The 26,391-nt window shown below is 43.5% G+C and overlaps 1 protein-coding gene and 1 long non-coding RNA gene across 2 annotated transcripts; one reads left to right on the forward strand and one right to left on the reverse strand.

Moving 5' to 3' along the window:
• Window positions 1-116: 116 nt before the first annotated feature.
• LOC135410360 (uncharacterized) lies at window positions 117-6,913 on the reverse strand. The gene is made up of 2 exons (XR_010428646.1): window positions 5,763-6,913; window positions 117-1,705 (listed from the first exon to the last, which is right to left on the reverse strand). It is a non-coding gene; the product is annotated as an uncharacterized LOC135410360 (long non-coding RNA).
• RSPH1 (radial spoke head component 1) lies at window positions 6,856-13,854 on the forward strand. Its single transcript, XM_064647014.1, has 9 exons — window positions 6,856-6,989; window positions 7,226-7,339; window positions 7,453-7,558; window positions 8,729-8,819; window positions 9,091-9,226; window positions 9,529-9,600; window positions 11,199-11,388; window positions 11,802-11,942; window positions 13,682-13,854. The coding sequence occupies exons 1-9, from the start codon at window positions 6,930-6,932 to the stop codon at window positions 13,702-13,704; spliced, it is 933 nt and encodes a 310-aa protein (XP_064503084.1). The 5' UTR covers window positions 6,856-6,929; the 3' UTR covers window positions 13,705-13,854.
• The last annotated feature ends 12,537 nt before the right edge of the window (window positions 13,855-26,391 follow it).

Genomic DNA, 26,391 nt, shown 5'->3' on the forward strand with positions numbered 1-26,391 from the left:
GCTGCTGGTTGCACAACAGCCTGCTGGTGTAGAGCATCAGAGGAGGGCCAGAGGTCAGGCAGAGATAAAAGGAGATCTACAGCCAAAAGTACATGGATAAAAAACAGAAACACAAGTTTTAAAATAACGTGTGTAATCTAGAGCCTCACAGCATAAAACCCAGAAAGGACACTTTACCAGTTACTTTCCAGAAGGAAACACAAATGAAGGATACAGTCCAGTAAATTAGGTAGAAAGTGTGGCAGCAGTTTGACTTTTTAAGCCTCTGTCGACATTCATATGAGAGGAAATAGAAAAGTACAAGCTTTTGTCTGCAAAACCAAACAGAAATAAAGATGTATGACTTGGCAGGTGCTGATGGATGCTTCTGATGGTGCTTCTCTCAGAGGAGATAATCTAATTTCCTGGTTGACAGTTAAATTTTACTTCCACGAGTGGTGCTTTAACTCCTCAGGAGCTGATGTAGCAGAGCACTTTGCAGTGGTGGTACAGTGGGTGTCACCATAGTCTTTCCTTGCTGAATAGGTGATGCTGGCTGAGCAGAGGTCTGGGTGCAGACTATTGCATCCTTTAGCTGATTCATATATTTATTTCCTTTCCAGTAAATTGCACAAGTATCTTTTATGATTCATAATTGCACAGATGGAAAAGGCTAATCTGTTTGGCCACAGAGCAGTCTCTTTGTCTTAGGGGATCAGAGAAACTCATACCTTATTTACATAATAATGGGCTGTTAAATAGTATCTTACTATATAAAAATTGATATTTACTTAGACTTTATTCCCCACAAGTAGCAGGATTCCTAGGACTGATGTAATCAGTGCTTTTATTTGCCTTTATTAGTTTTACATGCTTTGTTTTCCCAACAGAGCAGCTGGGATATTGTATAAGCAATTCACATCAACACTGGGTGTGATCCAAATATAACCTGCCATCGAGCTTTGGCAGACAGAAAAAAATAAAAATATCCAAAAGAGCCAAAAAACGGCTATGCCTGTATGTAAATGGGTATACCCCTGCTGTGGCCACACTTGGGAGGGGCTGGAGGTAATGCAGCTGTGTTGGAAGCTCTCTAGCTGATTTAGCACACTGTGTCCTGCCCATTATGATAAATTTTAGTGCTGGCACAGTGCCACACTAATATGTCTCCAGAGTTTCCAGACTGGTACTTTCTTTGCACGCAGCTTGACAGAAATCCAGTGAGAATCACCAGGCAGAAGCTTTAGGAAAAGAGGCCAGTGGACAAGAGCACTGGGCCAGCACAGGCTTTTCCACAGACAGAGCAAGACTGTACCTGAGTTCTAATGGCTACTTAGGAAGAAAAAAAATATATAGCATGTGGAACATGGAGAGGGAGGGGCAGTAAAACTGTCTCCAGGCTGCCTACATAAAGATAGATATTGCTCTGACTGCAGGAGACGTTTAGGAATGGTGGCATTTATTTGAACCCTGTGAGCTGCCTTTCTGTCTCCGGTTCCATTCAGAAAAATGAGGTCAGTGGTGCTGGCAGTGTGCTGCTCTGACTCTCCCCAAGGCTTTCCAGAGGGCTGGAGAGTCTGACTGTTAAATCACCTCATGCTGTCTAAGGAAAGATCTGTAAAAGAAGTGGTTATAGCAGCAGTGGTGTCTACTGGGGTAGAATTTGCTGAAGGGAGCCCTGTCAGAGCTGCTTCACGTGACCTCTGGCTTCTGGGATCAGTGGCCCCTGTAGTGAGGATGGAGGTTCCTTGGTTAGAGACCCAAAATAAAATAGAGACTCAAAGAAAAATGAAAAGAATGTTCTGAGAATGCAGAATTTAAAAAACAAGCAAGCAAACAAACTGCAAAACCAGAAACAAAACCAAAATACAACCAAGCTGTCGTTGGAATCTGTGAAACGATATGTGGAGCATCTTTCATCACAAAATACAATTCTATTTTGAGGAACTTATCTTGAAGAATCTAATTCTGCTTCCAGCAGGAAATGGGATAGTTTCTCTTGTTACTTTGTCCTTATTTCTAGTCTTAATTTTCCTGGAGAACAGAGTGGAAGTGCGAGATATGGCTGCAGAAACTACTGCTGAGGAGTAAACAGAGTGAAATAGGCAGGTAGGCTCCTGACAGATTTCCTTTCTCCTTGCTTGCAGACTTGATCACTGGAGGGTAGTTATATGAGAAGGGAGGACTGAAATGTATTTTAATAGAAATCACATACCAGAACAGTTACAAATACCATGGTAAAATAGAAAGCAGACAAGAACAGAGAGCTTACACTACAGCAATTGCCTTGCAAGTCAGGAATAAGGAGATGAAGTACAAAGGTATTTGAGCTGACAGGAATGAGGAGGCACCAAAGTAGTCCCATCTATGTCAATCATTTCATTATTCTCTATTGAATTCATTCTGAATTACCAGATTAGGACTTCAGGTGGTATAGACTAAAGGATTGGGCTGCTTAAACTTTATGTCCTTACAAGCTATGCCTGAATAAAGAAGCTTAGGTTTGGTGGTTGGTTATTTAATGAAACAACTTCCAGAGAAAAGTAGAGAAAAATGTAATATTAATGCTGCTTTGTTCTTATACTGGCCATAAGATATTTTTTTATCTCATGAATGCCAACTGTTTTCTTGGTAGCAGTAGTGATTCTGATTGTCATAGAAATCTTGAGAAAAGACATTAGCAACAATTTCCTAAATGGAATCAAAGTGACCTGTATATGTCCCTACTGCACTTTAGTGGAAGGGGAAACCCCTTAGGTAAAAGGAGAAACTTGACAGTTTTTCCAGATGTCTGAAGAATGGAATGCAGTCTGTCCTTCAAACTGAGCAGTGAGGTCAGAGAATTGGGAGGCAGGATATAAATACAGAAGAACACTTTCCCTTGGATATTCTGCAGGAGGAAACTGAAAGGTCTTATTTTGCCAAGATACCAAAAAGTTTTATCCCTATGTCAAGAATGGCTTTCACACAACCTTTGCTTTTTGAATGATCCTGCCTTCAGGATATCCCAATGTTAACTGTACTTGGAGGAGGCATTTGTAAACTGAGTGGCTTGAAAGGTCATTTACTTGTTTTTCTGGCTGGTTATTAGCACAAAAAGAGGCTATCTTTATACAGAATAAGCATATTTCATTTTGCCTGTAAAGAGCTTAAAAAGAGCTGTTTGGAGAGAAGTTCCCATTTTGCAAAGGATTTTGACATTTAAGAATCTTGCTTAAATCTGGAGGGAAAAAAACCAATATATGGAAGTTAGTGACAGTAAATTCCACTTTGTTCACTGTTTTCTCCCTTAATCTAAGAAAATATTTTAAGTGTGTCTGATAGTATTTATCGCAGAATATTAAAAATACCTGGAATATGTGTTCCCAAACAAGGACTACCCTTTGGATATTATTTTAATTCTCTTATCCCACAGTTTTCCTCCAAAAGGCAGATGAAAACAACCTGGTTTATATTTAAGTTTCAGGAGGAAAAAAGCTGACTTCACTAAGATTTTCCTGACAGCTCCTGTTTACACTTTGCAAGTATCTGATACTGACCACGAATTACTCTCCACTGTGGTTTTAGCTGTTGTAAGGAGAAAGAGATAGCAAAATATTTACCTACAGATTTCTGTTCTTTAAAGTCCTGTCAAAAGACATAATCCTGCCCAGGTCTGCCCTACCATGAGCAATGAAAGCTCATTTGCATCTCTAATTTAGCCCAGAGCTAAACTCCAGCTGACTTGAGTGCCAAGGACTGGCCCTCACAGAGCAACCAGCTCTGTCAGTAACAATTGAATAATATGTGAAGTGGGGAAACCAACCTGTGAATCAGACAAATTAGCTCCACTCTTCCTATTAATTTTGACGGCAGAATTTGAAAAGGTGGCTCCCTAGAGCTACGTTGCAGGCTGGGTGGAGAAAAGCTGGTTCCCAGAGGCATTGCCCCTGGAAGAAGGATGTGTGGTAGGAAAGGGGCAGAGAGCAGCCAGCTCCTGGAGGCAGGAATTCCAAAATGCACCAAGTGTGAATTAAGCAGCACACTGCCTTCACCACATCAGAGGTCATGTGTGCACCCTGCTGTATTTTTATCACCCCTCGGAAGAGGGACACTGATTGCAATGTAGAGGTGAACAAATAGTCCTGTCGTTTCCAATGTTCACTGTGCAATGTGTGTTTTCAAAGCTTGGCCAGTGCTGGAAGGAGCCCCAAGCCCAGGCCTGGCACAGCAGCACCTTCCCTGCAAAACCTCTGCACTGCTGAAAGTCTCCCCCTTCCTGACACAGGGTAAAGTCCAAGAAGAGCCAGGAGCATAACTGGCCTTAAAAATGCTTTTTGGCCATTCCCCCCTACAGAGCTCTTTGGTTCAGTTGAGAGTGAGGACCTGCAGGGCAGGATAAAAAGACATCCAGGGCTGTCCTTTCCCACAAGTGGCACCTTATGGGGTCTTGTGCCCAACTTCCCTATGTCACTGTCTTTCCAGTACAAACACTTACGCTCTCAGGACTTTGGATATATGAAATTTATATACAAGATCAGCAGGACCTTAAGAATGTTTCTAGTATTATGTTGGTCCTTTGACGGAAAAGGAAAAAACAGGAAAGTAAGGAAGTTAAGAAAGCAGTAAGAAAGCAGCCCTCCTTTCAGTAGTCACATACTTGAAGCTTAACTTTAATGTGACACTCCAACACACCCAAATGCAACTGGAAGACCAGAAACTACAAAATCAATCCTTCTTTACATTAATTATATGTATCCTTATAAGCTGTAGTTGTCCTCACAAGACAGTTTCTAGAAAACTTTAAGTAATGCCTCCCTCATTTAAGTAAGATTATGTGATCCTGACATACAGACATTTGTGCTGTGTGCCACTTCTGGGGGCTGAGCAGCTTTACTTTTATAAAGAAATAGTTCTTGGCTGTTTCCCAAGAAAATTGAGCTATTGCTTCTTCAGGCCCTTTTCCTCCTTCGGAGCTCTGAAACAATAAGCAAGAGCAGTTAGTGATCATTATTAGTGATCGTCCAGGGGAGTGACTCTGGTGGCTTGTCACTGCCTCCTGTTTGTGTCACAGCTGTCTCCTGGGCTACGTCACCTTAGAGGCCAAAAGACATGTCTGGTTATTTTTATCATTGAGTTTAACAGGGAGCACCTCCACATGCATTCCAAACATATTTTCCCTTATAGCCCTGAGCCTCACTGTCTGCTTAGAATGAATATGCCACTCACAGACCAAGTGACCAGTTTTATAATTAGAGACATCGCCTCATAGTAGAGAAAAGAATGTAGCCAACCTTAGGTGCAAGAAGAAACAGAGGCATGATCAAGAGTAAGAAAGAAGAAACTGCACAGATAATGCTTCAGATAGTGTGCATTCATGTCAGTTCTGCAGGATGTGAGCAGTCAGGGCATTAATTTGCACATTCTGCAGTTGCTTATTAACAGTGCAGCATTATGTAAATTGTGCTTCCCTAGTCAAGTGCTGGGAATGTGCAGGAAGGAGAAAAAAACATACAGATTTGAGTTAATAAATGTATGGCTTCTTAATGCCCTGCCAGCTGACAAAGTTTAATTTCAGTGTTCTTAACTGTTTCAAATGGAAAGTGTTCTCAAGTTAGTGACACGGAAGCCCACATGGTTCCTGCAAACATGGAGGTATTTAGCAATAGTCTCTTCCTTTTTCATCTTTGCCCAACCGAAAACAAAAAGACACACATGCCATAGAAGTGACACTTTATTACTATTTATTTATTATCTAAATACTGGCTATTTTGATTCCTACCTATGAAAACAAAGAAACTTACCTGAACATGGTGTATCTTTGTATAGAGATGACCCTCTTTTTCTTCTGGCTTGTGTGGTAAAGCTTTGACCCGGGGTATAAGGTGACCTCCACCTGTTTTCCTACCACCTGCCACTCCTTTTGCTGCCTGCCTCAGACATGTCACCTCCTCTGCCCAGTGCCTGGATGCCTTGCTGCTTTTCACCACACATATCCTCGCCTGGCTCCTCCTGGGAAACCTCAGCCATTAAATTACTGTGCAAAGGGATAGTGAGGTGATTTGCCTGACTCCTGTATCACTGGCCCGCCCTGAGTCCTGCCAAGCTCTAGCAAGCTCTGTGAAGCTGCTGCTTTGCAGAGGAGTGAAGTAAAACTTGCATTCAGCAAGACAACCTGTCCTCAACATCTGCAGGAGGCAGGCAGGAGCTGGAATGCAGTCCTCATCAGCTCCCTTTGCAAAGGCAGAGTTTCAGGGTGTTTTCCTCTGCAAAGAGTTGGAAAGCACTACCTTGCATTGAGGCAAATCAAATCTCTTTAAAGAGTGACTACTTTTGAATTCCGCAGCTCACAAATAAAACATAAAAAATGTGACATAAAATACAAATCAAGTCTTTTTCATTCGGGTTATTATTGCTGCTTAATATGGACTGGGGGGGGGGGCTGTGATGTACTGTACTCTCTCCTTTTCCTCATGAGCTTCTCCCTTTCATTCTTCTTGGTCTTTCGAGGAAGGCGAGCCCTTCTCTTCCCTGCCTGCACTGATTTATCTGTAATTGTATTAGTGTGGGAGGCTCTTCACTGTCTGAGGTGGCTGAACTTGGCCACGGGAGTTATGTAGGTCACTGCCGAGGCCGACTGAGTGAAGGGGCTTCGAAAAAAGCCAGAATACAGAGAATTTCCTGCATAATAAGACCATTTCTCATGTTCTCCCTCGTGTTGAGGAGGAACTTGAGTTTTAGTTTATAGCCATTGCTCCTCGTGCTGTCTCTGGGCACCACCGAGAAGAGCCTGGCACCATCCCCTTGGGGATATTTAAATGTATGGATGAGATCCTCTCTCAGTGATATCTTTTTTTCCCTAGACTAAACCCAGTCCCTCGGCCGGGCTGCGGCCCAGCCGTGAGGGGCGGCCCGGCCGCGCTCGGCCCCGCGGGTGGCTCCGGTTGTCACAGCGACGGCGACTCGCGGCCATGTCGGACCTGGGCTCCGAGGAGCAGGACGAGGCCGGGGAGGGCGAGGCCGGCGTGGGGGTCCGCCGGGCCGGGGCCGGGGCTGGGGGAAAGCGGGCGGGAGCTGCTCCAGCGCCGCGGGCCGGGGCTGCGGGAAAGGGAACAGCGGCGGCAAAGGCAGCGCGGGGCCGGGCGGGCGCTCCCGCGGCACCGGAGCCTGAGCCGGGCTGGGGCAGCTTTCCTCACACGCCTGTTTCCCTCTGTCGGACTCAGGCAGGTCCAGCCCTCTCACCCATTCTCTTCCCGCGTTTGAGCAGGAATACGACGGCGATCGGAACGCCGAAGGGGAGCGGCACGGCTATGGGAAAGCTCGGCTGCCCAACGGAGACACGTACGAGGGGGAATACGAGCGTGGTTTGAGGAGCGGCCGAGTAAGACACCGGCACTGGTTGTGGTTGCGTTCCCCCGGGGTGTGAGTTTGGGCACTGGACTGAAACAAGAGTGAGCGCTGACAAGTGTTCTGTCTGTGCCAAATGTGTTCCAGGGGACCTACAGGTTTAAGAGCGGTGCTCTCTACACTGGAAACTACCTTCAAAACAAAAAGCATGGCAAGGGTATCTTTTTTTATCCAGATGGATCAAAATATTCAGGTAAAACACTGAGCACAGTTGCAAGGATTTCTGTTACCACAAGGACACATTCACCCCTCCTCCCCCAAATGCATAGAGATAGTGAATTGGAGAATGTCTTTAAGATGGTGCATTTGCTACAGGATGTTTTCCTTTCATTCCTTCTTTAGTAATGGCTCTGAGAAGTTTGGGGTTTATTCATGGGGGATTTAAGATATATTATTATGATAAGTATGACATTTATTAGTGGTTTAGTCTTTTCATATCCTCCTTTCAAATGGGATGTTCCAAGTCCCGAGAAATATTAAGTATCTTTTGCAAATAAGTGCAGTCCTCATAGCAGAGAGGATAGTTCCTTATTCCTGAGTGATAATTTGAACCACAGATGTGTTCAGTATAAAGTATTTTAGTACTCTATTAGATCCATCCTTAAAAAAATATTCTGTTTATTAGAGCCTTTACTCAGGGATTGGGACATCTCTGAAGTTTGAAGTAGTTTAAAGTCACATTGTTTCCCTGCTTGCAGGAGTGTACCTGGAAAACTCTGAATATCAGTTAAGCCTCAAGGGACAGTATTTCCCCCTTTTTTTTTCTAAGGTAGACAAGAAAAAATATTCCTGTTGTGAGGGTTAGAAGCTGAGAGCAAAAAGAGCAGCCTAATCTTGCCTTGCAGGAGCATATGCAGCTGTGATTTTTACTTTTTTTTTTAATAACTTATTATAAGTTTGAATAGAAGAATAATTAAGACACACAGTCTAGCATCCTTTTGAGTGTATGTGCCCCCTGTCTGACAGGACAGCTTCAGCAAATGAGTCAAATTAAAGTAATTACCCTTTAAATTTGTGTGGAAATGTCACATTGTCTACTGCAATTGTACTGCAATTACCCAGTTTAAACGTAGGGGCAGGTTGTTACATGGCCTCCTGTGTTCATAATGATAATGGAGTGTGATAATGGAGACAGAGCATGGTAGACAAAGGGAAATGGAGGTCAGGCAGCAGCATGAATATATATGACAGACTGATGAGAAAAGAGGAAGGGTTTAGAGTAAGGAATAGTAAGGAACCACATTGGTGTCATAGCTTTCTTTTCCTTCTCTAATAATTGTATGATGACTTTACCAACTGACCACTATATCACACCAGGAAATAAACCACGTCTCACACTGTTTGTGTCCTCTTGTCATCAAAGGAGACTGGGTGGACGACCAGAGACAGGGCCATGGAGAATATATGTATGCAAATGGAGACACCTACACTGGAGAGTGGTTTAACCACAAGAGGTTTGTTTCATTCTTAGAATTTCATTCGCTGTGCTTTTCAAGTCACCCAATAATGGCATTAAAAAGCAAAGATTATTTTCAAACCACATCTGACTGCTGCAAATCAAGCCCTGGGGTGACCTTGGAATTTAGTCCAGCTTGAGTAATTTCAGCTGCTTAATTAATACAGTTTTAATACCTTAAAAATAACAACTTCATACCTTAAAAGCAATAGCAATCCTTAATTCTTAGTATGCAGTGATATAAAGCAAAATTATGTTTTTCTCTGTAGGCATGGGCATGGTGTATATGTCTATAAAGACTCAGGATCTAAGTATGTTGGTCGTTGGGTAAATGGAATCCAGGAAGGACCAGCTGAAATTATCCACCTAAACCATAGGTTTGTAGGCAGGTTTTTCAACGGAAAGGTAAGTGTGCAGCAAAACTACCTATTCCTGTGAACAGTTCTCATAGAATTGCCTTAATATGATCTATTTCCACTTAAAATAAGAAGCCAGGCTCCTGATCTTCTGTATTATTTCTTGTGCCATACGTGTAACACATAAAACTGAATTAATCTGTAGGACACAATGCCAAGTTTCTCTGCAGCTTTGCTCCCAAGCTCTAATGCTACTGACTGTTGTGTGGATTTTGTAGTAAAGGTTATTATACATTTCTGTGCCTAGAATGAACTGTTTAGTTCTGCTGATGTTTTTGTATTTTTATGCAGCCTTTAGGTCGTGGCAAGTACGTCTTTGATTTTGGATGTGAACAGCACGGTGAATACATAAAATTGGAGCAGGTAAAAGAGACAGTGCTTCAAATTAATGTTTCTCTGATGTTCTCTGAATATTAGAGAACTCAGTAAATAAAATCTGTTGTTGAGTAATCTATAAAATGCCCTGTACACACTGATGTTGAAGTAGGTCTTACCAGCCAAAGAAGGGTGGAAACTTGTGCATTTTTAAGAACTGAGGTTTTTCATTTTGCTTTTTTCTTTACCTTCTCTACTGTGAAAGCTTTGACAAGTACAAGGTGTGATTTTGCAGTGCGTGCAGACACGAATCATTTCTTCTTAAAGTTTAGGAGAATCAGGACCTTCCCAAAACATCTGAAAGCTCAAACCACAGAAGAATGTAGATGTATCTGTCTGTACATTTAGCCTGTGTGAATTACACTTTGTTCTGAAAACCAGAAAACAGGGAAAAATATTTCTCCTTGTATTTCTGAGCTGCTTGGTGCTATGTATACAAATGGTAATTTCCAGCAGATTCATGTTTTTGAAGTATTGTTGTCCTGGTCCCGTCAGGAGCATAATATCCACAGCTTCTAATAATTGTAGGGAGCAGCTGGGATCAGGGTCTGTTTTTCCTTCTCCTTCATGCATGAATGTTTTGAAACATTTCTGATTAATATGGTGCAAAATAGCTATAGAAATAAGTCTTAATATTACTGTTTTGGTTTCAAGATATAATAAATAAATAATAAATAAAATTTTAGTTTAGAGTTTTCTACCTCTCTTGACTGACAGATTAGTTCCTCTTACACACTCTTTGAAAATTCTCTGATTCAGCAATTATTTCTTAAGGAATAATGATTATCAAACTCCTGTCAATAGTGATAGAGATTTGCAAAGCTTGGAGACTATTTTGCCTTCTTTGGCTAAAAGCAAGAGATCCCCAAATTCTCAGTTCAGTTGGGAATTGTTGGATTAGATGTGTAAAGCAAGGGACAGTGCTGCCACTAAAGTAAGATTAAATTTTGCCCCTTTACTTTAGTTGAAGTAGTTGCAGAACAAAGTGCATTTTAAAAAAAATTCGAAGAAATCAGATGGGGATACAGATAATGATTCCATTATAAGACTTTCCATATTTGGATAAAATCAAGCATGATTTTTCAAATTAAAAAAGTTATCTTCAGATTTCAAACCCATAAGCTTTTGTGCAGTACTTTATTGCTTCCTAAATTCTTTCAGAGGGCTTTCCCAGGCAAAGATGGAGGCAGAAACAGCTGTTTTTTGTTTGTGTTCTTGTGTGAGACAGACAGGGCAGCATCTACCAGACAGAGCATCAGGTCTCCTTTGCATGCACTGAAGAGGAGCCATAGTTGACAGGCCCCTCCCAGCCATTCTGTTTAAGGGAGAGAAAAAATTTTGCCTTAAAGAAGGCAAACTGCAAAGTCTCAGTCACTAGTAATGGTCAGCTGACTTCATCAAGGTTCTAAGTGTAGTTCTTGTCCAAGATTTGTGGCTGCTGAAGTTCCTCCACCTGTAAAAATTACTTTAAAAGGTGTTGCCATTTTCAACCCAAATAAGGAGGTTTAAGTACACAAAGCCATCACTTTAGTTACTCCCCTAATACCCATAGGATGAGATACTGGATTTCTTGAATTCTCTTCTAGGAAAAAGGAGAAGAAGAAGAAGAAGAGGAGGAAGTCCCATTACCTGTTGAACCAACATGGAAAGCAATAGAAATTACCAAATTAACACCCTGGACTCCCAAGGATGAAAAGCCCCCATCTCCCAGAGAAGCCTCCCTGGAGGCAGCAGCAGCAGCAGAAACTGGAGAGGAGGAAATGCCACCAGTTGCAGGTCTGTTCTGCTGGACATCTGGAAACTCTGTGCTCTGACTATGTGACCGTGGTTTTTCGGGTTTAATATCAAGTGGTGGTATTAAGGTTTTTATGGTTTGCTTTGTTTTGGTTTGTCTTTCCTATGATTTTCCATGTATTGGATGTTTGGAACTGCCAAGTCTGTTCCTAAACTGCACAATATGTATAGATCTGTTTCATCTGACGTAGCATAATGAGATACAACTGTGAGTCATTTTAGTCTATCCCATACAAGTTTGATCATAAACCCTTAGAGAAGATTGTGTGGGATTTCTCATGTGAGTAACAACTGCAGCCTTCAGTTAGAGTTTGTAGCTGCTGCATGAAAGCAAAGCCTTAGTGCAAATGTGTACCATTAGTTTTCTTTGGTATTTCTAATTTCTCGTGTTTCAGTCACTGAGGAGTCTGCTGAGGGCGGGGATGTTGAGCCCTCTGCTCATGAACCCAGTGAAGGTTTGAACCCAGCAGGGGATGCAGGAGAGGAAGGTGAGGGAAGAAGAGAGGAGGAAGCAAACGAAGTTCGGGAGGATCAAGGTGAGGACTGGGGCATCTGTGCTCGTTTTTTAATTAGCAGTCAGGGTTTGAAATGATGCAGGTCAATCAGGTGAAGTCCTGCTGCTGCTGAGAGACCATGGGAATCTCTGCCTTTGTTGAGGGACAGTCCTCTAGAGAGGTAAACTATCATTTACTGCCACAGCACAAATTAGAAGTGACACTCCTGTGCAGCATTATCTGTGCATGTACAGTTGACAGCACTTGAAGAGCTGAATTTGTAGGAGATTACATTTCCAAACTGGGTTTTTTTTATACAAAAATGAGAGAGATGATGTCAGACTCTGTGAAGTTCAGGAAGTTTTGAGCACTCCACTTTTCTCTCATGAACAAAACTATGTATTCTTATTCTCCCGAGTGAAGCTAAAAAACAGGCAAAATAACTCTGAAGAAACAAATTTAGGTGTTGGTATATATTATGGTTTGATCAGTCTCTCTAGTTCATTTGTTTCTCTTAAAAATTCAGAAGCTCAGATTTTTTCCAGGCTGTTCAGAAGCCTATTTTAAATACACAGTTACTAAGAAGCAACAAAAAGATGCTTCTGTGTTTAATCATATTTAGCTTGTAGGCCTCCACCCATTGTGTTGATTTTATTTTATTAAGTGTTAAAGTTTACAAGCTTGCATGTAAATGATATGATGTCTGAAATCATCAGGTAATTTTATCCATTTGTAATCAGTTCATTTTACAGTAAACTGAAGCAAAGCACTGTCCATGGGGGTCAGAAAGTCTGTTGAACCATCTGAGAGTGCCTGGGGGTGTACACAAAACATTTAAGTCAGCTCTTGCAGTTTTCATAGTTTATTTGCACTCAGTGTTCATCTCTGAAGGTGCTCTCCTGCTTCAGGGCAGAGCAACCAGCTGGCTGACCTGGTGTGTGGGACTGACATCTTACAGGATCCCTGGGCTTGGATCAGATCCAGCAGAAATCTCAGCAGGTTTCCTGCATAGCTGTGCTTTGGATTTGGCAAGATGCACTGAGCCTGGTTTGTCTCAAAGACCACTGAGCTCAAAGAACCATTTACATTGAGCTTGATTCTAATGAATTTTTTCTGGCCTACCACAACAAAGCAGTTCTGGTTTCCCCACTGGTTTTTTTAGGGACTCTTTTTAAGGACAAATGAACCCAGGTATCTGTCAGATACAGCACAGAGGCTGATACCAGTGCCTGAAAATATAGCGATGTGACATATGTCCAGAATCAAGGAATTGGATGATTATATCCATTTTTTAGCATAGGTCTCCATCTATAATTATTTAGGCAACATATTGTTCCCCTTGTCTTTGTGTTTAGCAAGATGAAGTTACAGGAAGAGGAAAAGACACGAAAAAAATATGGATCCTGTGAAGAGCAGATGTAACAAAATCTGTTTTCTTGTAGCCTTGTATTCCTTGCCCCATTACCATGATTTTAGGATGACACAGAAATTCTGTCCTTCTTGCTCCACATTGCCTCTGGTATCATCTAAGTAGGAGACATCCTTTGGTTATTCTAGAGTTACATATGGGCTGGCTGGCAGTCAGTGTGTGTGTACTGAGTCTGTCTGCCAGCTGACAAACAATGTAAAACAGTTAAATTCAAGTGTTGGCATTGAAAGGCAGTGGGTAAGGAGGACTGAGGTAGACAGCAGAGTCCTGAAGTTCTGTTTTAGGTTGCTGGGATTGCTTTCCAGTGTTTTATAATGCATCTCTATGCCCTGTCTTTCCTTCACCTCCACAGAAACTACTGATTTAGGAGGTTGAATGAGAGGAAACCGAATAATTGGATACAACTGAAGGCAAAGTTCCAGAGAAAAGGAAATTTCAAAGTAAATAATTTAGTGTGGTAAACCTGCAATATTGTTATTCGTAAGAGCTTGAGTTAAGATACATTGAATAAACATTTCTGTCATGGTTCTGTCTGGAATGTACATCTTTGGATCTTCTATAATCTCAGAGTCTCACAAGAACTTCCCTTATTCCATGTAGCAGGTAGTCAGTTGTAGAATTCAGTGCAGAATTATTCTGGATTCTGTGTCCTCACAACTTAATCTCCTCCCACTCTTTCTAGTTGTTCTCTGTTGAAGCTGCCTCTGGGCAGCTTGTTGAAGACAAAGGCAGTGCTGGGCTTCCCAGCTCTCTCTCTTTTCTCTGTCCCTTGGCCGCCATGACAGGCCTCAGTTTTCCTCGTTTATTTGGCTGCTGTTGATGCATCTGTGGAAGCTCTTTGCCCTAAATCTCCCCTTGCCACTTTGAACTCAAGCTGAATTTTTTTTATCCTCACACAATGAAGCAGCATTTTCAAATTTTTCCTTTCTAGTCTGTTTCTGCTTCTGCTTTCTGTATACTATAACTTTGGTTGGTTGGTTGGTTGGTTTGTTTCTGGTTGCTTTGTTTTGTGTTGTTTTTTGTGTGTTGCATCTCAGTTTCAAGTTCCTTCTTTACCATGTGCCCTCCTTAAGCTGTTTCAAGGACACTGTTGGGTGAGGAGGGTGAGGAAGTGGCTCTGTAACAAATTCCCAACACTGTGCCACACTCAAATCCTTGGTGACCCACAAGCTCTCGGCCAAGATGTTGCCCATATACTGAACAGTTCCATGTGTTCAAGCTGCTTCTTCACATAAAGGAAAATTCTCCTCCAAATTTTCCCTCTCTGTCTTTACTAATGAGCCCTTCATTTCCTAATGAGCCTTCACTGGAGAGCTCTGGTTGTGTGAGCTGGCCCACTATGTTTCAGTTTACTACAGCATGTCCCTATTGTGCATCTGCCCACAGAGCAGTTCCGAGTTGCTCCCCTGTGCCCAGCCACGGGGATGGATGTGGCACTCAGGGACGTGGTTTAGGGGTGATGATGGTGGTACTGGGTGACTTGCTGGTCTCTCCCAACCTGGATGATTCTGAGATTCTAGGACTGCCCCGACCTAGGTGCAGCACCATTCACTTGGCCTTGCTGAACCTCATGAGGTTCTCATGGTCCCACTTCTCAAACTTGCTCAGGTCCCTCTGGATGGCTCCATCCTTTATTATTTCACCTGCCCTGCTCAGCCTCCTGTCACCTGCCAACGTGCTGAGGGTGAGCTCAATCTCACTGTCTGTGTCACTGGTAAAGACATTCCAGAGCCCTGGTCCCAAGGCTGAGCCCTGAGGGACATCCCTCGTCCTCGGCCTCCCCCTGGACAAGGAGCCACTGGCCACAACTCTCTGGCTGCATCCCTGCATCCAATTGCTCATCCCCCGAGTAGCCCACCCTCCAAACCCACGGCTCTCCAGTGTGGAGATCAGGCTGTCATGTGGGACTGTGTCAAAAGCCTCCCAGGGGTCTGGGCACACCAGGGCCTGCAGGTCTGGGGGCTGCCCAGAGCCAGACAAGGCCTGTTCCAGGTGGATCCAACCAGTTCCAGCTGGTTCCAGGTGGTTCCACCCAGTTCCATGGTTGTTGGGGTGCCGGGGGTGGCCCTTTGTGACAGCACCGTGTTCCAGGCCCTTTGTGACGCGGGGGCCACGTCGTGCCCAGAGGCCATTGTGACACCGGGGGTGGGGGGCACTGAAGGGGTGCAGAGCCCTGGGGTGTCCCCTGTGCAGAGAGCACCTCGCTCAGGAGGCAGCAGCTCCCTGGGAGCCTCTGAGGGAGAGGACAATGGAGATGCTCAAGGAGAGGGTGAACCCCAACTCCCAACTCGACAATGTCCTGTCCCAGTGGGAAGCTGAGGAAATCCAAGAGCTGTCCCAATGGGAAGATGTGGAATATGAGGAACTGTCCCCATGGGGATTTGAGAGATACCTAGAAGCATTGCAATGGGGAGAGGAAAGAGTCCATGAGCTGTTCCAATGGGAATTTGAGAGGTACCAAGAAGCATTGCAATGGGGAGATGAAAAAGTCCAAGAGCTGCCCCAACGCGACAACCAAAGAATCCAAGAGCTGTCCCAGTCGGAAGGTGAGACAGTCCAAGAACTGTCCCCAGGGGTAGATGTGAAAGTCCAAGAGCTGTCCCAATGGGAAGGCAAGAGAGACAAAGAGTTGTCCCAAGCAGAAGATGACAGGGACGAAGTGCTTTGCCAATGGGAAGGCTCCATGGAGCAAGAGCTCTCTGAAGGGGAAGTGAGAGTAGACCCAGAGTTGTCTGAAGGGGAAGTCAGAGCCAGAGGAGACCCAGTGTTGTCCCAAGAGGGAGACAACATTTACCAAGAGCTGTCACAGGAGAACTGGGAACACATCCCAAACCACACCTGCTGGGTCAACCCCAAGTACCCAGAGCTCCTGCGGAACCCTCACCCTGCTCCCCAGGGGTCGGCACAGGCAGCAGCTTCTCCTGCCTCGTGGAAGCGGATGAAGGCAGCAGGGGCAGAGAGCCCGGGCCCTGCCCCACACAGCCCCTGCTGCCCCCCCAGCCCCTCACCTCGCTGTCGGGAGGGGGCTGTGGGGGAGACAGACCTGCCAGGGCCACAGACTGAGCAGTGGTCCTTCGCCAAGGAGGAGAAGCTGTGGAAATACATCACCATCCGGACCATCTGGGTCAACCCCAAGTACCCACAGCTCCTGCAGGACTCTCACCCTGCCCCCGAGGGGTCAGCACAGGCAGCAGCTTCTCCTGGCTCCAGAGAGCAGGTGCCAGAGGCAGATACAGAGAGCCAGGTCCCCAGGAAACGTCCCTCCCGCTCCAGGCGGGTGCTCCGGGCTCTGCGCCGGCTGTTCCGGATCCCCTGCATGGCGGGACGGCCGGAGGATTAGTGCCCACTGCCAGCACCAGGCCGGGCCCCGGAGATGAGAGCTGACCTGGAGCCTGCACAGCTCCCTGAGGGAGCAGCACGGGATGGCCGGGATGGCCAGGCCTTGGAAGGATCAGTTCCTTGTTGGTAGAATTGCCTGGCTCAGGTTTAGGACTAGGCAGGCTTCAGTGATCCCAGACCTAAGGGAGGTGTAGAAAGCTAATGAGCATAAGAAGGGAGGAAGTCTTTTAACCAATAGAAGATAGAATATGAAGTAGTATCTTCAATTAGATTAATAATATTTCTTAATTAATTCTTAATTATTTAATGTGTTAGAGTAAGCTAGTAATATTATAAGATATGAAAATAATACACAATTTTAAATTATTAGTAAGAAATAATGATATAATTTTTAATTAAGATTTCTGTTGAGGATAATATTTAATTATTATTTAATTGTTATTATTACTAAGAAAATATTTACTGTATTAATTTAATGAGAGGAACATATAATTTGTAGCCAATGAACATTAATGCCTTGTTTGATAAAATGTATATATAGGGAAAACTTTTGATAGGTGTTCTGGCCCTGTGAATTTGCCACCCAGCACCCCTTTCTGTGCAGAACTGAAATAAATAAATAAATGAAATACTTGAACTCTGTGTGTGAGGATTGGCTTCTTGTACAACGGGTAAAAGAACCTGTTTTGGGACAGCAGCTTTGCCGTGGACACATCAATAAAAGATGCTGGTTTTCCAGCCGTGCTCGCCTGTGCCTGGTCCATCTCGGGAGCAAGATGGAAGCAGGAGAACCACCAGAGATGGGAAATTTGACAGCTGCACCATCACTGTAGCCGAGACAGTCACCAATGGCCTCTTCACCCATGAGAGCCTCTCTGGGAACAAGCAACAAATCCCAGAGGGCACCTCTGCCAGTCGGCTCCCTGAGCCCCTGTACCAAAAAGTTGTCACCCAGGTGTTTTAGGAATCTCCTGTGCCCTGTTGACTCAACTGTGTGGGGTTGCCAGTTAACACCTGGCCAGGTGAATTCCTCCACAAGGACAAGGGCAGGTCTTGAGGTGTCTCTTGGTTTCTTAAAGAAGAATTCATTGGTGACGCCATCATCGTGGCTGGGAGGCCAAGAGCAGCCTCCCGTAATGACAGTGCACAATATTCTCTAACAGATGTCCAGAACTAGGGTCACTTACAGTAAAGAAATGTCACATCTATGCTGAACTGGTATATGGGAGATGTTCTTCATCTCTAGCACACCCATGATTTTAAATGCTCAGGATATTGGATTTACTACAGGACAAAATACCAACTAAGTAGCCAGGTGGGCTTTCTTCTTCATGACTGGACACAGGCCCAGCTCAGCTACAGGGAGGGTACATGGTCCTGTGGTTGACATTCTTTCCATGCAATAAAGGCAGCACTCCAGATGAGACCACAACTCCCTCCCTTTCTCCTTTCCCTTCTCACCATCCTCCCACCCATTCCCTGAGGCTGGATGAGCATTGACCATCTCTCTTCAACACCCAGCACCTGGACACTCCTAAAGAGCAAAGCTCCCAGGACAGCATGTCTGGTCAGCAGACAAGTTCCTTTATTCCCCACAGAAGGGAGTCTGCAACTGCTTCCACAATTGGGGATGCTCCAGCGGGGCACAGCTGGCTCTGAAGGTTTCCTTAACAGCCTCTGCTCCCCTCCCATGGCTAGGAGGGCTCAGAGCAACTCTCTGCATTTAGGCCTGAGCAGGGACAAGTAATATTTCTCCTGCTGTCACAAGTCAGGACCTTCAGCAACTTCCCTCAGGGCTGTCCCCATCCACTGCTCCAGCCAGCACAACCCCCAGACATTCCTGCACCACAGGCTCAGGCTCTCTCCTCTGCGCAGACGCTGCTGATATCCCATTTCTCCTCCCTGAGGGTGAACAGTCTCCACAGCTCCTTCTGCAAGTCCTTGGGTGCAGCCCCTGCACCACCCCACAGCTCCCCCAGGGAAGGAGCCCATCACCTACAGCCCTGGGAGAGGCTCAGACACAACATCCCCCTGCCCAAGCCCTGCCTGGGCAGTCCCCACTCATGTGCCAAGGGAACTTTCTTCCCTGCTGCTGGAGATCAGGCCCAGTGGCTCCTCAGCGTCGGTGTCACCCAGTCCCCACTGCTGGGAGGAGAGTTTCTGCCATTCCCCAGCACCCACACACAAGACCAAAAGCTCTGCTTGCTCTTCTCCCATCTCCCAGTGGAAACAGTGTCCCGACGGAGCAGGCAAAGCCCAGTTCAACACTCCCTCTCAGCAGGCAGAGAATTACTGAACATGCAGCTACTTTCAAATCAAGAATCCATCACTCAGGAAGCAGCCAGTGGGACACAGCAGCTGCAGAACGCCCCTAGAAGCTTCCAGAATCCAAAGGCAATATATAAATAGTAAGTTAAAGGTGCAGAGCAAGTTAGAGCTGCACAAAGTGTTGCACAAACACCAAATGCCACAGACAGATCTTTTTCCCTCTTCTGCAGGTGACTAAAGCTGCTTGGAACCTTTTTCTCCCTCATAATATGTGAGCAATACCTTATTTATTGACATGTATCTGTCTGACTTTAATCTGCTCTCTCATACTGTGGGAATTTTGATATGAATGCTGATGGGCCTGGAGCCTGAGGTAGAGAGTTACCAGCCAGTAGCAGTTTGCTTTTGAAATAAAACCACAAGTCTTGCCCCATTTGGGATAAGATGTTGCATTGATATTGGTGAAACAGGACTTGCATTTCCTAATTCTTTGCCTCAGAGCAGGAAATCAATATTAATTTTTTTGTTTAGGGAAAAGAGGAAAACATTTTAACAATTTCCCTTTCTCTACAACTCGCAATTTCAGCAAAGATATGTCATAAAATTTGAGGGTTGGTGTTAAAATAGATTAACAGAAAGATATAGAAACAAGTAATGAAACAGAGTTTATTCCTTCTTCCATGCAAGTTTTTCTCCTCTCAGAAATGCCATAGAAAATTCCCATGCAGTCTCTCCTATCCTATCTTACATGCCGTTTTGTTTGCAATTTCTTGTTCTGCTCAGGTGACCTCAGTGACCATTTTTAGAGGTGGTTATCTTTTCCTCTTTCTGCCTTTTTTTGGGAAAGAGAAATGCTGCAATTCCATTATTACTGTAGCTACACCAAAGCAAACATGGCTTGATAATATTGTTTTTTCTTTTTTTTTTTTAATCTAAAAAATTAAAATCATTAGTTTGCTTGCTAGTTTTAATATAGTCTACTGTAAATTTGAGAAATATCTGTACAACATATTTCCTAACTCACTTCCATTTGAAGGTCATCTTGAGCTCAAGCTGAGTTCATTCTTGGATAGTTTATATTCCCTTTTTCCCTGCAGCACTGCACTGTTTGTTAGTACATGAGTGACCTCCAGTGGTACACTGGAAATAAGAAATGCATCCTGTCTGGAATACAATCGGGGAAAGCCAAGAACATTGGGAAGTCTCTCATGTGTTACAAAGTGCTCCCGAGAAGAGGAATTGCTCCTTTTGGAGACGTGGAGTGCTTTTGTTAGAGGAGTCAAAAAATCCACTCAACTGCTTTACTGCTCACCTGTGATTTAAAATTGTGCAAAGTGAATGGAAGTATTGACTTCTCTGAGTGCTGTCATACCCCAACCAACTGGTGGGGAAGTTACTTCCAAGTCCTGCATAGATTTGCTCATTCTTTTAGGAAACACAAGTCAGGAGCTAGAAGGAAAAAGAAAATGAGATGCTGGTGGCGCATCATTTTTCCTGGGGGTAAAGCTCTCCTTGAAGACTGAAAGAGCTCTCTGGAAATTCTCCAGCTCCTTCTGCACTCCCCCTGCCAAACATTCAAAGCAGGGCTAACTCAGAGCAGGGGGTTTAGGACCTTCTTGAAAATCTGCAGAGGTGAGACAGGGACTTTTTAGAGGGACAGAGCGTGACAGGACAAGGGGCAATGGTTTTAAGATGGAGAAGGCGCAGGCTTAGATTAGATATTGGAAGGAATTCTTCCCTGTGAGGGTGCTGAGGCCCTGGCCCAGTTTGCCCAGAGAAGCTGTGGCTGCCCCATCCCTCAAGTGTTCAAGGCAGGTTTGGACAGGGCTTGGAGCAACCTGATCTAGTGGAACGTGCCCTTGCCCATGGCAGGGTGTTGAACTGAAAGAGCTTTAAGGTCGCTTCCAACCCAAACCACTCTGTAATTCTGTAGACAGCTGTACAATCTCAATCCTCTTTCCCTAAACCATCCATCACCAGTGACAGGGACCTGCCAGCAGCCCAAGATTTTGGAGAACAAGCCATCCCATGATCTGCACATGCTACAAACCCAAACCAAACAGGCTGAGCTCCCCCTCCCAGCTGTGCCCACCCCTGCCGAGGCCAAGCCATTCCCCTTCCCATCTGCTCCCTTTTGCAAGGCCACACTGCAAACAGGCTCCTAACCCTATCTATAAATTTTCCAGTCATTTTTGTGGAAAAAAAAATTAAAAATCAGACATAATTTTCTAATAAATTATTATGACTAAGTTAATATTTTTTTTAACTTAGAATAAAAAGAGCAATGTTCTTTCTGGAAAGTGCTAATTAAGATGGGGTATGTGATCTAGGAAATACAGAGCTGTGTAACCTGATGGAAATAATCATTTTCAATTGTCAGGGACACTTCTGCTTCTTTTCACCCCTGTTTCAAGTACATCTGGTTTCCACCTGCTCTATATAAGATTGGTTCCTCTCTTTTCCAAATGTATCATGCTCTCTGGGTTTGGCTGTGACTCTCCAGTGGCATTTAACTCAGAAAAATTGGCTCCACTTGGAATACGGATGCAGCAAGATGGGAAGAAGATGGGTGTTACCAGAAATCTATTTTATTAAATGAGGGAACATTACAAACTTCAAAAGGTGAAGTTTAGTTGGCAAATGAATATACCAAGGCTCTCAGATTCAAAACTTAAACTGCTTCAGTTTTAAGAACTGGATTTATGTTTTGACAAATGCCCTCCAAAAATCTGGTTTGGTTGGTGGCCTTAAAAATTTCACATCCTCTGCACAATTTTGTAATCTGTCCTGATATTATACATCACACATCACATGTGATAGGAGATTTTCCAGGACAAAGCACACTTTCTGTCTCCATTAGTATCTCCTAGAGGCTCTTCCATTTTCCACCAGGAGTGGAATTCATTGAAGATGATTGTTTTTGAGACCTGGTAAAAATATCAAGTTCATTTTAATTAGCCCTCATAGAGGCTGAAATTATATCAATCTTAACTTCAGAACTGACTTCATAATAGAAGCTAGAATGTGAGAGTTTCTCCTTAGATATAAGGAAAAGATTATTTACTGTTAGGATCACTGGACAGAAGTTGAGAGAGGCTATGAAGCCTCCATCTTTATGGATACATAAAACTCAGAGGGGGATATAGTGCTGAGCACCCTAAACTTTATGTAGGAGGAGTGAATTACAGACTTCCAGAAGCCTCTTCCCACCTAGAGTCTTCTGCAATCTGATTTCCAGCATGGCTTTTTTTCCATTAAACAAAAATGTAACTACTGGGCAGACTGTGTCATGAAGACATAAAGGTCAAGACTTTTTGCTTGGTGCTCTGCTTCCACCTGTAGTAGAAATGTCTGCCCACATCAGTCTGCAAAAACCCTCAGTGGACTGGCAGAGCACTTCCAAAAATCAGACTGTAGATCTGTCCATGTGCTTCAGCACTGTGGCACTTATCTTTGTTAAGGCTCAAAAAATAGGAGACAGTCACCCATCAGATTCACATTCAGAACAACTCTTTTGGCCCTGTTCTAGAAATGAAGTTTTACATATCAGGTTCCTTCAGGGGAAAACAGGATGTAATGGTAATGCTAAAGAGGAAGCAGCTGTCCTCTCAGTATCATCTGGTAATGTGGAAGTCCCTGGAAATAATCTTTTTCTGCTTGATATTGATACAATTGGGCTGATTAGGGAAATCAATGTTTTCCCAAGGCAGCTGTGCTGATGCAACCACTGAAGTGGGCAAACTTCTGTTGTTTTCAAAATATAGCTTAATCCCTTATTCCCAGAAGTACAAGATAGTCCTAGAATAATAATCCATATCACAGAGGTGTGTGATGCAGCATTACAATGTTACACATACAGATAAAGTGCTACTACCTCTTTGTGCAAATTACAGTCCAGATGCTTTTGCAAATCTTGGCTTTGATGATGACACACTGTGGAATTTTTTCAAAGGACATTTCCTAGTTTTATTTTTGCTGTTCAGAGCATGATCTGTGCACACTAATCTGAGTCTGGCTTGAATAAAACATGTTTTCAAGCCTGTCCATGCAAGTCTAACATCATGCAAACTGGAATGAGTTTGTTTTCACAGAACCTGATGTAGTTATGAAGACAGCAGTGACTGCAGCTGGAGTGCAGCACTGGCTGAGGAAGGGGCTGATACCATGAGGGCACCCCTCACACAGCCAGGGGTGACCACAGCATCCCTCCCAGTCCTCACAATAGCCACACGATAGAGGTAGAGGTACCAAGGGCTGAGCCAGCCGTAACTGACTTGTCCAAGGCCAAGCAGAGGAAAAAAAATGACCCCAGATATTTCAATTTTTAATCCAGTATTGGACATATCTTTTTATTTCCTCAGACTTTCCACTTGCTCTTTGGCCATTGTGCACATTTGGCACATTTGGAACACACAGTTCTGCCATGGAATGAATGAGAGACTGCTTTCTCCTGGAAGAGAAAAATACCTTGTGATCCCCTAAGTAAAAACTATATTGCAAAGTTGTTGGATAGAAGGGTTGTACAGTTAACTAGCAGGCTGAACAGAGACAATTTCCAGTATAGGAGTGATAATTCTGCTAAATTTCAGATTTCCACTACCTTTTGCAGAGGTGGTAGAGCTATTAAAAAAAAATCTTTAAATCTCTCACATAATTAAAAAAAACTTTAACCTATAAGGTATTCAACATTCCCTAACTCAAATATGAAGAAAAAGTTGCATTTTGTCTAGAAGCAGGCATGCTGCCGTGCAGGTAAAGCTTGGACAAAAATTTAAATGATTTGAAGTAATTGAATGATAGTAACACTTCGTTGCATATGAAGCAACTGACCCAGATAGAACACCTCAGAATGTTATAAGTGCTGTTTTCAAAGACCCACATCATGGGCATGAGCTGGTATCTCTATGTTAGTATTTCAGTTCCGATCAGGGCTGTTTTTGAGAGAAGACTTGCCCCCAGTCACTGTGTTTTCATTCACATCCTGTGATAGTCTTGGTATGCGTGAACTGGGCTTCTTGAGTTTCTCTTTGAAGATGTGCTGTAGGAGTGCACCTAGTTTACTATAGCTAATACTGATCTTTTAGTCAATGGGAGCAGGCTAGAGTCAGAGAGAAATTAGGTACGTTGTAATATGGATAGCTTGGAAGTCAAGTTCTTGGTATCTGCTTCACTCTACACATCTACTTCTATTGGTCCTTACTGCTTGCTTATTTAGAAATAGAAAATACTTTTAATAAGTAATAAATGCACGATTATTTCTGATAAAGCTGCATACAGCATGATGGCATTATTTAAAATGCCATAGTTGGTATTATTTAAAAAAACCCCTGCCTGAGTTTACGTTGTAGCGGTGCTCAAAGTGGATGCCCAGAAATGGTGAGTTTTCACATGAATGAAGGAGTCAGGAAGTAGATGCTTCTGATTTGGTCATCCTCTGATGATGTAGTGTGAGGAGTCAAGATTCTGAAGCCATTGCATACAGAAACCAGTTTACTATCTAATTAGACTGTTTCAAATCATATGAAATCTCTCAACAAGAGTAAATACCACAAACTGACTCTGTATGCCAGTAATTTGAAAGCAAGAGCAGGTGGAAAGTGTTGTCTAGAGACCTTGAACACAGCCTTCAAGATGCTCCCCACCAGCATTCTATGGCTGCAATTCCACAACTACTGATGCTGGATATTGGACACTATTCAATCACAGCACAAAGGATCTGACTCACATCAGAAAAAGACAAACAATCACATTTCTGTTGAAATAACAAGAGTGGAAATTTATGCATAAAGCCAGCATAAAACCATGCTTTTATTCGGACTGTACAGGGGCATGGAATATCTTACCTGTGTAGACCACTACTGCAAAGTTAATTTATCAAAAGTTATAGAAGAAATTTGAAACAGCAAGTGAGTTTACATGGCATCAGCAATTTGCACTGTATGGCTGTGGTATCTTTGTTCCCGTGCTATAAGTAATGGATTTATTATACCATGACTCTTTGGAGAACTCAGACTATTCAGAAAAATGTGCTCTCTACTAAACCAGCGGAAATCTCTGATTCACATCTGCTGTAGCAAGTAGTTATGTATTTTATGACATTATCGCTTTTCCTTCTGCCACCCATGTTCCTCAGCTGTCTGCTCCATTTTCTGCCAAGTGCAGACACCAGTGGCAGAGAGAGCAGAAGAGGAGCTGCTGCACGTCAGTCTCTGCTGCCCCAATGCTGCATCCCCCTGTGATGCTTGGTCTGGTGACAAAGAGATGGCTGAGGAGTGGCTGGAGGCAGCCAGGCACACAGAAGGAGAAATTGCTGACATACCATACAGTCACAGCTGTGGGAGGACCACAGCCAGCCAGGCAAAGAGAGGACTATGGTCTCCCTGCACTCATTTGCCTCATATGAAGGACTGTGATCCAGTAGACAGTCTATTTAGGAAGGATTTTGTGGTAGTCTCACTTAAATACCTACCACTCGTCCCACTAGCATTCACTTAAATACAAAAGTAAATTATATTTGTGGTCATTGAACACCCATTTACCACAAGGATTCCAGGTAAGTTGATTACTGGCCAAAGTAACTTGGTGAATTTTTTTTTTTTTTTTAAAAACGCAAATATTCTAGAAAACCACAGCCTTTCTATGGAAAATTCCCCCATGGACCTGTGATGAAGATTGCTGAGTAAATCACTGAAAATTATTTGTTCACTCAGATTTATGCTATCTATGAAGTAGAAGACAGAAGGGAAATTTTTGCTTTCTCTTTACATCGGATTTCAGGGTAGAGGAAGAGAAACTTGCTGACAAGACTTTATGTTTATTTGGTGAGAAGCAAATTGAAAGCACACTTAAAAAGACCAACAAACCCAGCAAAAACAAAAATAAGGCAAAATCAATCCAGCAGTTGCAACAGAACATTTAGTCTGGAAAAATAAGTCCTGATATGCTCCAGGACTTTAATTGTTTTCATGGCTTGTTCATAGGAACTGACAAAAAAAAGGTCTAACACCCTAAATAACAGGCCACCACCTAATATATGAGAATAATTGCTCCATCATCCTGAGATTTGCTCAGAATTGGCTGACGGTCATAATTCAGCATCATCTGGCAGGATGCCATTCCTCTGCCTTGTCTGTTCAAGGGCTGTTTCTGTGCAGGATGGCTGTGTGAGCATCTCTTCAGTCCTGAGATGCGTGGGTGATGCTTTTACACTGCATGCTGTCTATTTTTTTTGTCATGACTCTTCTGGTCAGGTAGCAACTGCTGTTATTAAAAAGAAGAATTTTATTTCCATTATTATGGCAATCTCACATTAATAATTTGTTGTAGGTGGAACTATGTGGAAATGACTCCACAAAAACCATTTTATAGTATGCCAGTAACCAAGGTATCTTTTGGGCAAGAGGCAAATTTTACGAAAGAGGCTTCCAGGGAGTTCATACTTATGGAGTACGTACA

Source organism: Pseudopipra pipra, chromosome 2 (genome assembly GCF_036250125.1).
Source record: "Pseudopipra pipra isolate bDixPip1 chromosome 2, bDixPip1.hap1, whole genome shotgun sequence".
Taxonomy (NCBI): Eukaryota; Metazoa; Chordata; class Aves; order Passeriformes; family Pipridae; genus Pseudopipra; species Pseudopipra pipra.